Raw genomic sequence first — 12,701 nt, forward strand, 5'->3', positions numbered from 1 at the left:
CTAAGTATATTCTGATTGTACTTGTGGAAATAATAGAAATGGAAATATTTTAACTCATATTATAATATTAATTATGATATTTTTCCTATTTTAGCTTTTCCAATTCTGCAAGGAAAATTATTTTGATGTTTGGTTTTAATAAAGAAGCAGATATTATTTCACAATTTCAAACAGGTACAATTGTAAATAGCCTTTCTGCAGACAACATTATATTAAGGGGCCAACACGCCGAGGAGGATCAGGATCTCCTTAAACTTGCACGACGGCCCAGGGGATAGCGTTGAGAAGGATGGCCCTCCCAATGCCCGAAATAACCAAGGAATGATTCCCTCAGACAGGAGAAGACGCAGGAGTGCTCCGGTAGTAATTCGAAAGAGGTCCTTGGGTATCCCAGCCGAGCGTCAGGCGATCCACCGTGGGGTTTTAGTGGGTAAAGTCCGACACTATCCCGCCACTTCCCAAAAAAGCGGAGGAGGATGTCCATGAGGATTTCATGCCCACCATCCATATAAAAAAATCATCGAAATCAATGAGGTTTTATTCTATACATTTTCCGTAACTTTTTGTTATACATACATCGATCTTTCCTGCATTATTGTTTCAAAATTCGTCAAAATTCAGATTTTAAAATAATTATACTTCTCGAAACCGTTGCGAATGTGCATGCAATTTTCTAAAAGATTAAACAAGAAATTCAAAACTATGTAATAACTTTCTTTTATATTTATATATTGCAAAAATATTTATTTTTAAACAAATTAATACTTTTTTTAAACTTTCCTTCGAATTTTTATTTTTAACAATTCTTTAAATAAATAATAAAATAAGTATTTAAGTAATAAAAAATAGAAATAAGTATGTTAGAATCTTTTGAGATTTTTGGAAGTCAGAAGAATAATAAAAAAGTTAATTATAAATGACTCAGGTTGCCCATGGAAGATGCAAATAATGGAAGATGCTTGCTCACAGAGGGTTAAGTACTAACATCTAACAAAATTCTATAAGATAATATCTTAAATTATAATACTTTAATAATTTTACTTACCTATGAAATATTTTGTATAACAGAACCTCAATTATCCAAACATGTTTCCTATGTAAACAGTTCACTCTTCTACATAAATTTTTGTTAGCTGTCAATGTTATCATTGGCGAAAAGGTCTAAGAGCAATGTATGTAAAGACAAAGATTGAAAGAAAAATACAGATTCAGAAGAAATTATATTAGTAATAAAGTTGATTTATGCCAACAATGTAGTTTATTGTATGTAATTATACAGCAGTTTTGAATATTACCATAGATTATTTACACTTAATTAAATACAAAATTATAGGCTGAATTTAATATAAAAATGTACGATAAAAATTGACTTGCTTACTTATAAAATTATGATATACATATTAATCATATAAATTTATGTAATAATTGAAAATGGACGGATTATATTCTGATATAATTCTGGACGGATTCCTCTCATTTGTTAAAATAAGGCTACTTTTTATATGATACTGTTACGTTCGTAACCAACTATTCGAATCTCCCTTATTTTCGGTGATGTTATCTTAGTATTCTATATTGTCATCTTAAAGAGAATATAATAATCGAAATAGCAAGACTCAATAAAGTTATTATTGAAAATGACGATAAAGTTGATGCCGCATTGCAAGAATTTTCAGAACAGGAACATTCTTCCCAATATACACCATTTTCATACACTCCCCAGTTACAAACACCCGTGACTCCAGTACTGGCAACGGAAGAACATCGACGGATCACTTGTCGCCATCTACCGTCCCCTTCGAAAATTGATCAAAATAATAAACAAATGAGAACTAGATTAGCAATGAAATTAATAATGGACGTAGTAATAAGCGCACCACGTATTTTAACTTGTTGAGAAGAGCTAAATATGTAGTAATACAAAATTTAAAAAAAGTACACTTACAAATAAAACCACGAGGACTCTGACGAGTTATTTTAACACAGAAGGTGCCAGGCATGTATGACTCTTCGCTGTTACATTCTACAGCGATATTTTTGTCTTTATCAAATTTTTCATACGCTCCACACAAATCTTCGCCTTTAGGGTCAGTGTCACTACTACATTGATAACAACGAATCGCTTGAGTGCCTAAAATTTATTTAAACGAACTAAAAAATCGATCGAAACTTAGTAATGTTTCATAACTAGACTGCGAAATTTTCTACAGTAATAGAGATTTTGAAAGTGAAAAATTGCACAGAATGTGTATACTATGAAAAAATATAAAAAATGTTCAAAGTATTTTTTTTATAATACTTGACATAACAACTTTGTACTAAGGCTATACTTTCTTAACTATATTTTCAAAAATATAAATTTGCTTAAAACTCCGCAGTTTATTCATAACCTTAAAATGAACGAACCGATTCTTTATGTAAAATAAAATATGCCAAAGTAATTTTTATTCGAAAACATGTACACTTACCTACCACTGAGAATAAAAGTAACAAATTAACACTCGCGATCACATTTTTTACAATCATTTTGAGATATCTTTGGAAGAATAGTTACTTATTCAAGGGCGTTGGTTACCATAAGCATTGACTCAATACACACAGATAGATCTAACATTTTGTGGGACTTCGTGTCATATGTTCTGAAATACCGATCGTGTAAAAAAGTATAGGTTTTGTTTTGGCACCGACGAGGTAATTTATCGCAGAATGTTGTCATTCCGTTATGCCAATGATGCCATCTACGATTTAGACCGGTAAGTATACGAATTATATTCAATCCAACTGTCGAAGTCGATAAAATCAAATTCCGCTTTTGTTATATATCCATATATACACTTCGCTAACGATCTTCGTGCTTTAGTCCGTGATACTATAAAAGAGGGCGATAAGTGGTAAGCGGTAGAGCGACAGAAAATAAACTTAACCTATAGATTTATATAGAGTAGATCATACCGATAAACGGTGAGTGACAATTCATCGCTCAGCTGTGTGACTTATTCCGTATAAATCTATAGGTTTGATTTACTTTCTGTCGCTCAACCGTCACTTGTTTTGCCGCTCTGTCGCTTGCCGCTTGTTTTTCCGTAAAATTATAGTCTAGACACGTAGGAACTACCGGATGCTATGTACCCATAAGACCACCAAAGTCAAGCTACGTTGGGTATGGTTAGCCCGAAATGTGCTGTTGTTAAGAGAAAGAAAAAGAGAAAAAGAAAAATTGGAATTTTTGTTTTTAACGATATAGGCAAAAACCTGAACATTGTAAAATAAATAAACATACACATGTATATGTAATATATATACATATGTATGTTTAACTATTAAGGCGTTAAATTTTAACTAATTATATATTTTTAGAGAGGTACACGCTATAAAATCTAGAATTTTTATGGAAAATATATTACATAGTTTAAAACAGAATTAAGGAATATTTGTGTATAAACACTGACTATAAGGAATCAAATAGATGATCGGAAACATAGACAGTGGCTTGAAAGTTCCATCTTAATTCAAACATAGTCTTAAAATCTTAAAAGAAATGGGAAGAAACGAGACCTAAAAATTCTAAGAGACATACGTATATTCAAAATTCGTCAGCGAAAGTTCCCCTTTGAGAGAGAGAATCATTTATGATTTAGTTTCAGTATGTTACAAGATAGTTTTAATATGTATCAACATGAAAAAAAAAGAGAAAAAAAATAAAGAAAGAACAAAAGAATGAAAAGAATTTATTTTGCCAACTATTGAGTAATAACTCGCTTTATAAGCATTAAAGCATTAAAGCATTGGAGATGGCAACATCGCGTAGCGATCGGATTCAGTCATGATATCGACAGAAAATCATATCGAATATATATAAACGAATATTCGTCATTTAATCATGGAAGAACGAAAATTTAAGAGCCATCGGACGTACCCGAAACATTTTACGCGTTACCGTTTTCTTTTTGTTTCGAACTATAGATAATGTTCTAACGATTATTATCGACGAGAACGATATGTCGCGATAAAGATAAATGTTTTCCAAAATCACGAATACGGAATTGGCGTATACGAAAGAATATCGTAGCGTGTAACATGGAAAAAATTCATCGATCAAGATGTAAATGCATATTCGCAGACAAAGATCTACTCGATAGATTTGCAAAGATTCTTGGTTGGCAAGACTTTAATGGAAACGAGGCCTTAGAAAACTATAGGCATCGGAATATCCGTGCAGATGCAGCGTCAGAGAGTGGTCCCGTCTATGTTGAGACACGAGAACGCTTTTCCGGTGACACGTAAATAAAAGTTCGAAGGTAAAGCGGTTGGAAATAAAACTAGCCTAGGTCGAGGACTGAGGGGTAGTAATGCGAAGAAGAGGAAAGAAAGTCGGGAGAAGAGGAAAAATCGTTCCATCGAGGAAGCTGACATATACGAAGACTATCGCTTCTCGTTGATATATTCTCACCAGGGATTTTGCAATTTGGTCGCCAGTTGATTTAGGTCTGCAACGCATAAATATTTTGCTGAATAATCGTTCGTTTCGAGCAATCCTAATATCATCTTACATCGATACGAAATTGTCAAATTTAATGGTAATGCTTAATCGGTATTTGACTTTTATCAGACTTTTATATATCGTTAGCTATAATAATTGTTACGATCTTGTTACGAACAATCATTTAAACAATGTGTTAATAACATTTAAGTATCATATTCGCAGAATGCGATAGACAGGATAGGTATGCAACAACTGCTAGTATATACGATGAAATAAGGAGAGAAGCAGAGAAAAGAAATCATAGGAAGAGACAACGAAATAAAGACAAAGCTCGTCAGTGGTGGTATAGAGAGGAAGTCTCGAGAGGAAGAGATCTTCTCTCTTATTTCTGAGGTAGTCGGTTTTTCTTTCGTTTCGGTACGAAACAGACCGAGCACGTATCTCGTTAGCGAATCATTAGCAACTCTTCTCGTGCTGCAACTACCGTCGCAACAAATGCTCGCGGCTTGTTCTATTCCGTTCTCTTTTATCGTCTTCTTTCGTTTTCTTGTCCTATTTCAAAATATTTTGCGATCCTAATCTTTTTATACTTCACGCAACGTATTCCTGTTCTACAATTGTAACATTTACATTTTCTTTAGATCAATTTTTCTGAAACGATACTATTTGCTACAATACACGGCTCATTGTCAGCTCGAAAATATGTATACACACGTCTACACATAGAGGCGATGGTAACGATAGATTGTGTTTCGACTTCATTCCTTTCCTATTCAAACCATGGCATCCATATTTGTTGTTTTGGCTGTCGTTCCGCTCTCGTTTAAGCCCCATCACCACCTCACTCTGGCTACCGAACGACTTTGGCAAAGCGTGGGTCGATTTCGCAGCAAATAACCAGACGATAACTCAGCGCTGACATTGCTACGGCACTTCCAACTCTTATCGTGTACATGACCGCTGAAGGAGTTATCTCTTCACGAACTAAAGACCACGCTGTTCTTGTTTTTATCTTTATTCTTTTTTTATTGACGCATGTCTATTCCTTCTGATAATCATTCATTTGTTTTTGTAATTTATTCAAAATTTAATTTTAAATGTGATACGATTAAAAATGATATTTCAACGAGCCCTTCGTGTGCAAAGCAATAAAGTCAAGGATAGTGTAGTGGCTTGAATATTAATCCGAGAAAGTGTAGATACGTGGAATATGTGCTTGCCATGATGTTAATTCGTCGGATGAATCGTCCAGATACGATCATGGCGAACATAAGACACCACACATAACGTAGCAATGCAATGACAAACATCGAACAGAGTCAAGGACGAAGATTCGAATTTATAACAGCGACGATCGGCTTTTGGCAAATAGAATAAATTTGCAAAGTCTCGGCATTAGAGCGAGACGATTTTACTGGAGGGAAGCCGCATAATACGATCCCAGCTGAGATGGGTAGAGGGAAAGTTCGAGAACGGATCGAATGAAATTTGAATAAAAATACCGTTCTTCCTCGGATGGGTTCTCCGAGAAGGCAAAGTAAAGCACGGTCTTAGCCGCCAAGGGGTCAGTCGACTCAATTCCTAGAGGACGACGCATCGTATAATAGCTAGATCTTCCAATAGGCGGTACTAGCTTCCGGATCACGTACTTTTTCTTCGTTTCGCTATTTCTTCGACTACCTGCTCTTGATCACGCTTCACCGGAATCTTGCGGAAACGCGTTCTCAGCCTTTTTATCGATTTTCTTCATCTTTACTCTCTCCCTCGCTCTCTCTCTCTCTCTCTCTCTCTCTCTCTCTCTCTCTCTCTCTAACGGTACTTTGTTAATCGATTGACTTTTTCATTCAATGTTTTGAAGTCTATATGTATAGAACAATGTTAGTCAACAAGGATACTTGATCATAATAAAAGAAAACTTGCGAGTAGACTTCGAAAAGTAGACAAAGATAATTCGTAAGAGAATTTCGTGGCTAATTTAGTGGCCGAGATTGATAAACACTGTTAGTGAATCGTTCGTTGTGGCTGATATGGTCCTACGTGTATTGGGTATACGTGCCGTAGAATCAACCGTGAGACTATAAATTGTACTGGTTAGGCAAGAAGAAGAATAGACACTTTTAAAAGCCTTTGGCTATCTTTGGATATTTTCAAAGATTTACGAAACTAGAAACGATTTTGGTTGAATATAGGGCGGTAGTAAGCTCACAAATTTCTTCCCTCCTTTTTTTTCCTTTCTACGTAGTTTTGTAACTTTCTTCTCGTTACTCCTTTGCACTCACTATCCTTATTATCCTTGTTTTTTCCCTTTTCTCCTCGTCGTCGTTTCTTTTAAGAAGCTTCGTAGAAACTCTTTAGCTCTTGATATTAAGCCAAGCGATTTTACGCAAACGACGGATCGCATTTTCCAAGCTTTCCATCGCGGAACGCAAATCAAATTCCCCAAAGGATTTCACCTCGATCCTACCAAACTTTGTTCCTGTTCTTTAGGAGGGTGTCGAGTTCCGTATTTCGCGCAAACTACCGTTATATATTATACATATGTATAAACGCAGATATGCTGCATTCGCGTTCCATTGTTTTCCATTCGAATAATTCTTTAGCTTTTCATGACTCTACAATCGCGATAAAGAATGACGAGGAACAAAAAGTATCAGAGAATGATTAACGCAAGGAGAAAGCAGCAGATCGTCGATCCTTAGATAACACGACACTGCATAATGCGACGTATGAGTATGAGATGGGAGGAGGAAATTGATTTTGCATTACAAAGCCGGTAGTTCGTAATAATAGAGCGTGCGTTTCATAGGCGCAAGTACGACCACTTACCCTCTATGAATTGTCCAATTATATTATTATTCGAAGCGAAATCCGTAGTCGAGTATCCGACTGAGTGAGACGTGCGATACAAAATACGTTCCATGGCTTGATTCGCAATATCAGTATCAATTCGAATATAGACTGTTTATGATCAAAGTAAACTTGCGCACGAGTGCTTGCCCTTTTTTTTTGTTCTCGTTTGTCTAAAAGAATTTGGCGCGCTGTATGTGCGTTACACGATACACCAATTCACGTCAGAAACGAAATTTTCTTCGTAATAGAAGAACACTACCGCTCACAAGTACAAGCCACAGTTAGTTGGATCACTTAAGATTTTTAATATTTTTCGTTCTTTTTACCGATCTCTTTTATGCATATATTTGTCCAACAGATAGCGAACTGTTCGCGAATAACAGTATGGACACGGCATTCTAACGAATGTGGGAAGGAGTAAAACGAATGAGGGGACAGATTCGAAGAGATTACAAGGTTGGCTCATAAATACATTAGCCGTGCTAATTGACGAATCGTTAATCTCGCTACGCGTTACGTCCGGAATAGTAACGGATGCGAACAATAATGTCTCGGAGGACCGCAAAATCGGTTCGGACACGCTTCGCTCTCCCACGCTCGGAAATTGCATCGACCTACACGCTCAACGAATTCCTACCAAACCCTCGCTACGTTGCGTTGGTCACAATGTATCAGGCAGATCGCCAAACGACTGCGTTTCTCCAACTTCCTTGCTTCCTGTAGTATTCTGCGCCATTTTTATCGTTACCTTTACTAATTTATTCTTTTGTACCTAGGTATTTTGGTACAACACTTTGTCCGATAATAACAAAGAAAACAACGAGTTTGTTGGAGTTTTCGTTCAGTTGCTTCTCATCTCTCCCCTCATTTAGCGAGATACTTCTTTAACATCAATGGTTTCTTCTTTCCATTTCAGAAATCATAAATGTGTAAGAATTACGTCAAACTTCGAAGATTCCGATATGACGTGTGATAGTCCGCAAAGCATATGCCATTTCAAGATTGATATAATAATATGACGAAAGCGAAAGAGCGAGGGAAACGTTGGTAACCCACACAATCAAATGATCCTATCCATATTCGCGAGTACAAGTCGATCGATCACGATCGATAAATTACAAGGAGCAGAGCTGATTCAATTTGTTCGACGCTAGCTTGCAATTTTTCCGATCTCGTTGCACGCGAATGATTCTACAGGAAATGCGGTTGGCATGAAAATGTCTGTTTACTATGTAAAACGTCGATTACGAGGACGCTCCTGCGTTTATTTTTCTATTCTTCCTCAAGTTTTCAAAGATACCTCCACGTAAGAGTTTGATTTTTTAACGTCGCGTCGGAACAGTTATCGTTAAGATATCATTGTTAATCGAAGCTTAGTTATTATATATTATTATAGATATATAGATATTATATATTATATATATTAGTAGATACCATAATTTTTTTTTAAATAAAACACGTCTTCTCTAAATAGTTACCGAAACTTCTGATTCGTATGAAACATACGTGGACCGACAACCATGATTCTGATCGCTCTATCGGGACATTTGAAATATCCAGAGGATCTCTGAAAGAATTATCCATGTCTGAATATCGAAGGTACTTCGTTCGAAGCGTGTTGCAGTGTTTGCGATTCCAATATGACTGAGAGAAAAAATTGCGATCAAGATGACTTCACGGATGGTTGTAGTTTCGAGTTTGTAGGTAAGGTAAGGTTGCATTCAAGGCACCGGTGGGTCCGTGATCGTAGTCGTTCGTCGAATACGAACAAGTAAATATTGATGTGCCAGTGCGATCCGATTGCCGTGTTGCGGGAATAAGTCACTCTGATGGTAGCAAATCCTTCTAAACTCTAAATTGGAAAACGTAATGGAACAACCAGGTAGAACGTCACAATATTCTGGATCATCGAACATGTACGTGCGTATCGTGAACGTAATTGTTCCAACTAGCTTGCCGAAACAAATCGAATATTTTGAAAACTCGAAACTCTTCAATATGATAACGCGATCGTACTCTCGTCAATTTTTTCATAGATGTAGTGGAATTTATCTTATGCTACCGATCGTAGATACGTACATATTAGATTTTCTTCTCTGTATTGCCTCTTATTATTACGAGAGTACATCACAAATGCCGATGACATCTCGTCGACATTAAACGCGATCAACGCAACGAAGACTGCTTATCTATCTTTCACTATGATTGCGCTTCTTTCCCTCTTCCTTTCCCCTCTTCCTCTCTCTCTCTCTCTCTCTCTCTCTCTCTCTCTCTCTTTCTCTCACTCTCTCTAACGTACGCGCTCGTTTAACCCAAATATCGAATGTCAATAAGAGAGAATATACGCAACCGGCAATTTTCGCAAACATGGAATCGAGATATTCGCGTCGATCGATCTTCACTTGCTCTATCTCTTCGCCTCTTTTTCGTTGGTTTCTTTTTTTCTCGTAACGTCTGGAACGAAACCGAAGAAAGAAGAGAAAACGGAAGGGAAAAGAAATCGCGGAAGAACGTATCCAGTCGAAGTTGATAACGAATCGCACCGATGGGATAGAGTGCGGATTAACCGGCACAGCTCTCGACTTCGCTTAGTTACTGGCAACTTTGATCTACCATTCCGAATGCGTCGGAAGAGGCGGAAAGTGGAGGGTTCCGACACACGAACGGTTCGGTCAGAGTTCGAGGCAGCTTCGTCCAACCGATACTCTCCAAAGCCCAGTTTCCAAGCTTTCGAGATTCCATTACGGCTGGCAGCGGCGCGGCGGCGGGAATCAATATTTAAATTCGTAATGGAAACGCCTGGCTGCAATTACGGAACGCGAAGCTCGACTGTTAAAGCGGTCGAATTCTCGCCGTTTCTCTCGTCCGATCTCTACCGTCCGCCAACATCCTTTAACTTTCGCACCGGTTTCCTCAGATCGGTTTCTCTGTGTTGTATCGCGTGGTGATACGAGCCGCGAGAAGCGAAGATAAACAATTTCGCGTTTTTGCGGAATATCCGGAAAAGGAGGGAAAGAAAAGAAAAAGAGAAAGTAGCGACGCGTAACTGAGCGCCACTGGTCGAAGCGAGTTTGAGTTGGTGGTCGAGGTAGAATTGTGCGTGGATCAATAAATCGCACGTGGAATAGAACGGTTCGACGGAGACGCGAAGTAGAGAATAAAGGGAGCTTGCGAAGTAGCTTCGCTGGGAATTTAGGAACAACACGTCTGCCGATTTCGGTTATGAAAGTTTTGTTATCGCGGTGCTCGATCCGCCTCGTGGCGACGCGACACGACGCGATACGCGATTACGCAAACTTACTCACATGCTTTTATACCTCGAGCTTTTATGGCGAAACGCATCGATTATCCAAAGCTCGAAATCTACTTGCAGCCAGTGAACAGCACAGATGGATAAGTCGATGATGTTTCCAGCGAAGCTTCGAATGGATCGTCGCGTCGCACGGAATGGTGAGCGAGGGATGGTCTACGGGCAAAACGACGAGAAAGAGGAGGGCGAAAGGTAAATCGGGCGCAGCGGTCCCGCGAGTTTGCTCGTAAACGTCAGCCGTGCAACGTCCGAGAATCTCGAAATTCCAACAGTCGCTTGTATCCTCGACGGTGAAGAGAATAGACCTAGTTAACGCGAAGCTACGACTAGCGTTAATACCTCGGTTCTCTTTCGAAGCCAACCGTCTCTGCTCTCGACTTTGTCCGATTCGATTCTAGCAAACTGTTTCCTCGACGACTCGTAATCCCGAATGCTACCGTCAAGAGGGCTTTCCGTTCTCACATCGCGAAACTTGACAGCCAGAGTTCGCTTTCTCTTTTTTACGGTCACTTTTTCCGCTTGTCCGTCGATAGTCGAAAGTTTGGGAACAAACGTGTAACGTCGAGTTGCTCCTTTCGTTTCGAAATGGAAGTTGAAATGGAAATGGAAGCGAGGTCAATTCGAAGCTCGCGAGTGAACGTCCACGTTTCACGAATAGTTATCTAGGGAATAGCGTGCGTTACCTGCACGATGGGAAACTCGAATACTTCTTCGTCTTGGATCACGTCGAATCGAACGCGATCGAATACATCGAAATAAGGAAACGACGTTGCGAAATCACTTTTTGATTCCATGGGCCGACTATAGATTGGCTATCGCTCGAGAGTCTGTACCAACTACTGGGGCGAACAGGTTAGAGGCGAATGCATGTCGGCGATATGCAAACTTCCTAGGAAGATGGTAGGAAAAAGGGTGGAGATGGTGGAGGAGCGCAACCATCCTTTATGCAATTTACATGGATAATGCAAAGGGAAGGATCGTTCCTAGACCAACAGGACGCAACTGTCTCGGCCGATCCCGAACGAACCGAACGGTTGAAATTCAATTGCAGGAATGGAGCTGAACGCGACCACGATCGTAGCCGCGAACACGGCCCTAGAGGCAGGAGAAATCTAATAACCAAACAATGACCGGTCGCTTTTCGAGGATAAGGCGCGAGTTTCTCTTATGCGGTTGCGGCTGCAACGGACTCAGACCGGTCGTAGAAGCAAACGTGTCGTACGTGGTACGCCGTGTGTCGAGCTACCGCGAGACGAGAGGAAACAAGCGCGATACGTATTTTATTAGTCAACGGGGGCATCATATGAGTTACGTCCGGTCTATCGAACAGCCAAATTGCTGTCGTCGGAGCTCGCGAAACGTCTACACATACATATGTATCTATATACATAGAATTTGAAACAATGCTCGAAATCGCAGACAGCATTATGTCGTCCGTTTTCTCTATTAACGCTGCCCCGCTGTTTACGAAAAAGCCGACCGATGAAAGGCGCGGCAGATAAAGGGGTCTCGAAAGGGTCTCGACCGAGAAACAATGAGCGTGCTTCAATTATCGCGCGTGTAAAAAAATCCGCTTATATCCTCGGCGAAACCGAGTATCGACCCTACACCCACCCTCCTGCCATATAACTTCGGCAAATAGCTTTCCCGCGGGGATTTTAGGAAAATCTGGAACACGGCCAATGCTGTTCCATCGCGTTACATCGCTCTGCCTGAGTTTATATTCCTTCCCTTTCTTCCTACCTATTTTCGCGTTTATTCGTTTGCCAATGCAACGAGTTACGCGCGGATCTGAAACAACTTTCTCTTTTTCTCTCTCTTGCTCTCATTTGCTCGTTCGGCCGCGGCTTTCCTTTTCCTGTCCTTTACCTTCGACGATTTTCTCAAAGCTCATCGATCCTTCGGCAAGTCTCGTAGTTAAGCGCGTGCGAATTTCGAGAACCGCCCGAACGGACGAAAACGACTTTCTTTCTTTCGTCCCATCCGAAACGTTCGTATATGTACACACGTATACCGCACTATCTTCGTATTCTTATCGTTCGCGGAGAAACGAAAGCT

The 12,701-nt window shown here is 39.3% G+C and overlaps 1 protein-coding gene across 1 annotated transcript; it reads right to left on the reverse strand.

Annotated features, from left to right (window-relative positions):
* Positions 1-1,239: 1,239 nt before the first annotated feature.
* Positions 1,240-2,627, reverse strand: LOC139986038 (UPAR/Ly6 domain-containing protein crok). Its single transcript, XM_072001063.1, has 3 exons — positions 2,469-2,627; positions 1,946-2,131; positions 1,240-1,796 (listed from the first exon to the last, which is right to left on the reverse strand). The coding sequence occupies exons 1-3, from the start codon at positions 2,524-2,526 to the stop codon at positions 1,579-1,581; spliced, it is 462 nt and encodes a 153-aa protein (XP_071857164.1). The 5' UTR covers positions 2,527-2,627; the 3' UTR covers positions 1,240-1,578.
* Between the last annotated feature and the right edge of the window lie 10,074 nt (positions 2,628-12,701).

This window comes from Bombus fervidus, chromosome 3, assembly GCF_041682495.2.
Source record: "Bombus fervidus isolate BK054 chromosome 3, iyBomFerv1, whole genome shotgun sequence".
Classification (NCBI taxonomy): Eukaryota; Metazoa; Arthropoda; class Insecta; order Hymenoptera; family Apidae; genus Bombus; species Bombus fervidus.

What these genes read in the sequence shown, in the direction of transcription:
- LOC139986038 (XM_072001063.1), bottom strand. Translation starts at nt 2,526, where the DNA reads ATGATTGTAAAAAATGTGATCGCGAGTGTTAATTTGTTACTTTTATTC. An exon ending in ACTTTTATTCTCAGTGGTAG is followed by an intron (nt 2,132 to 2,468) that starts GTAAGTGTACAT and finishes AATAAATTTTAG; the next exon opens with GCACTCAAGCGATTCGTTGT. An exon ending in GAGTCCTCGTGGTTTTATTT is followed by an intron (nt 1,797 to 1,945) that starts GTAAGTGTACTT and finishes CAATTTTCGAAG; the next exon opens with GGGACGGTAGATGGCGACAA.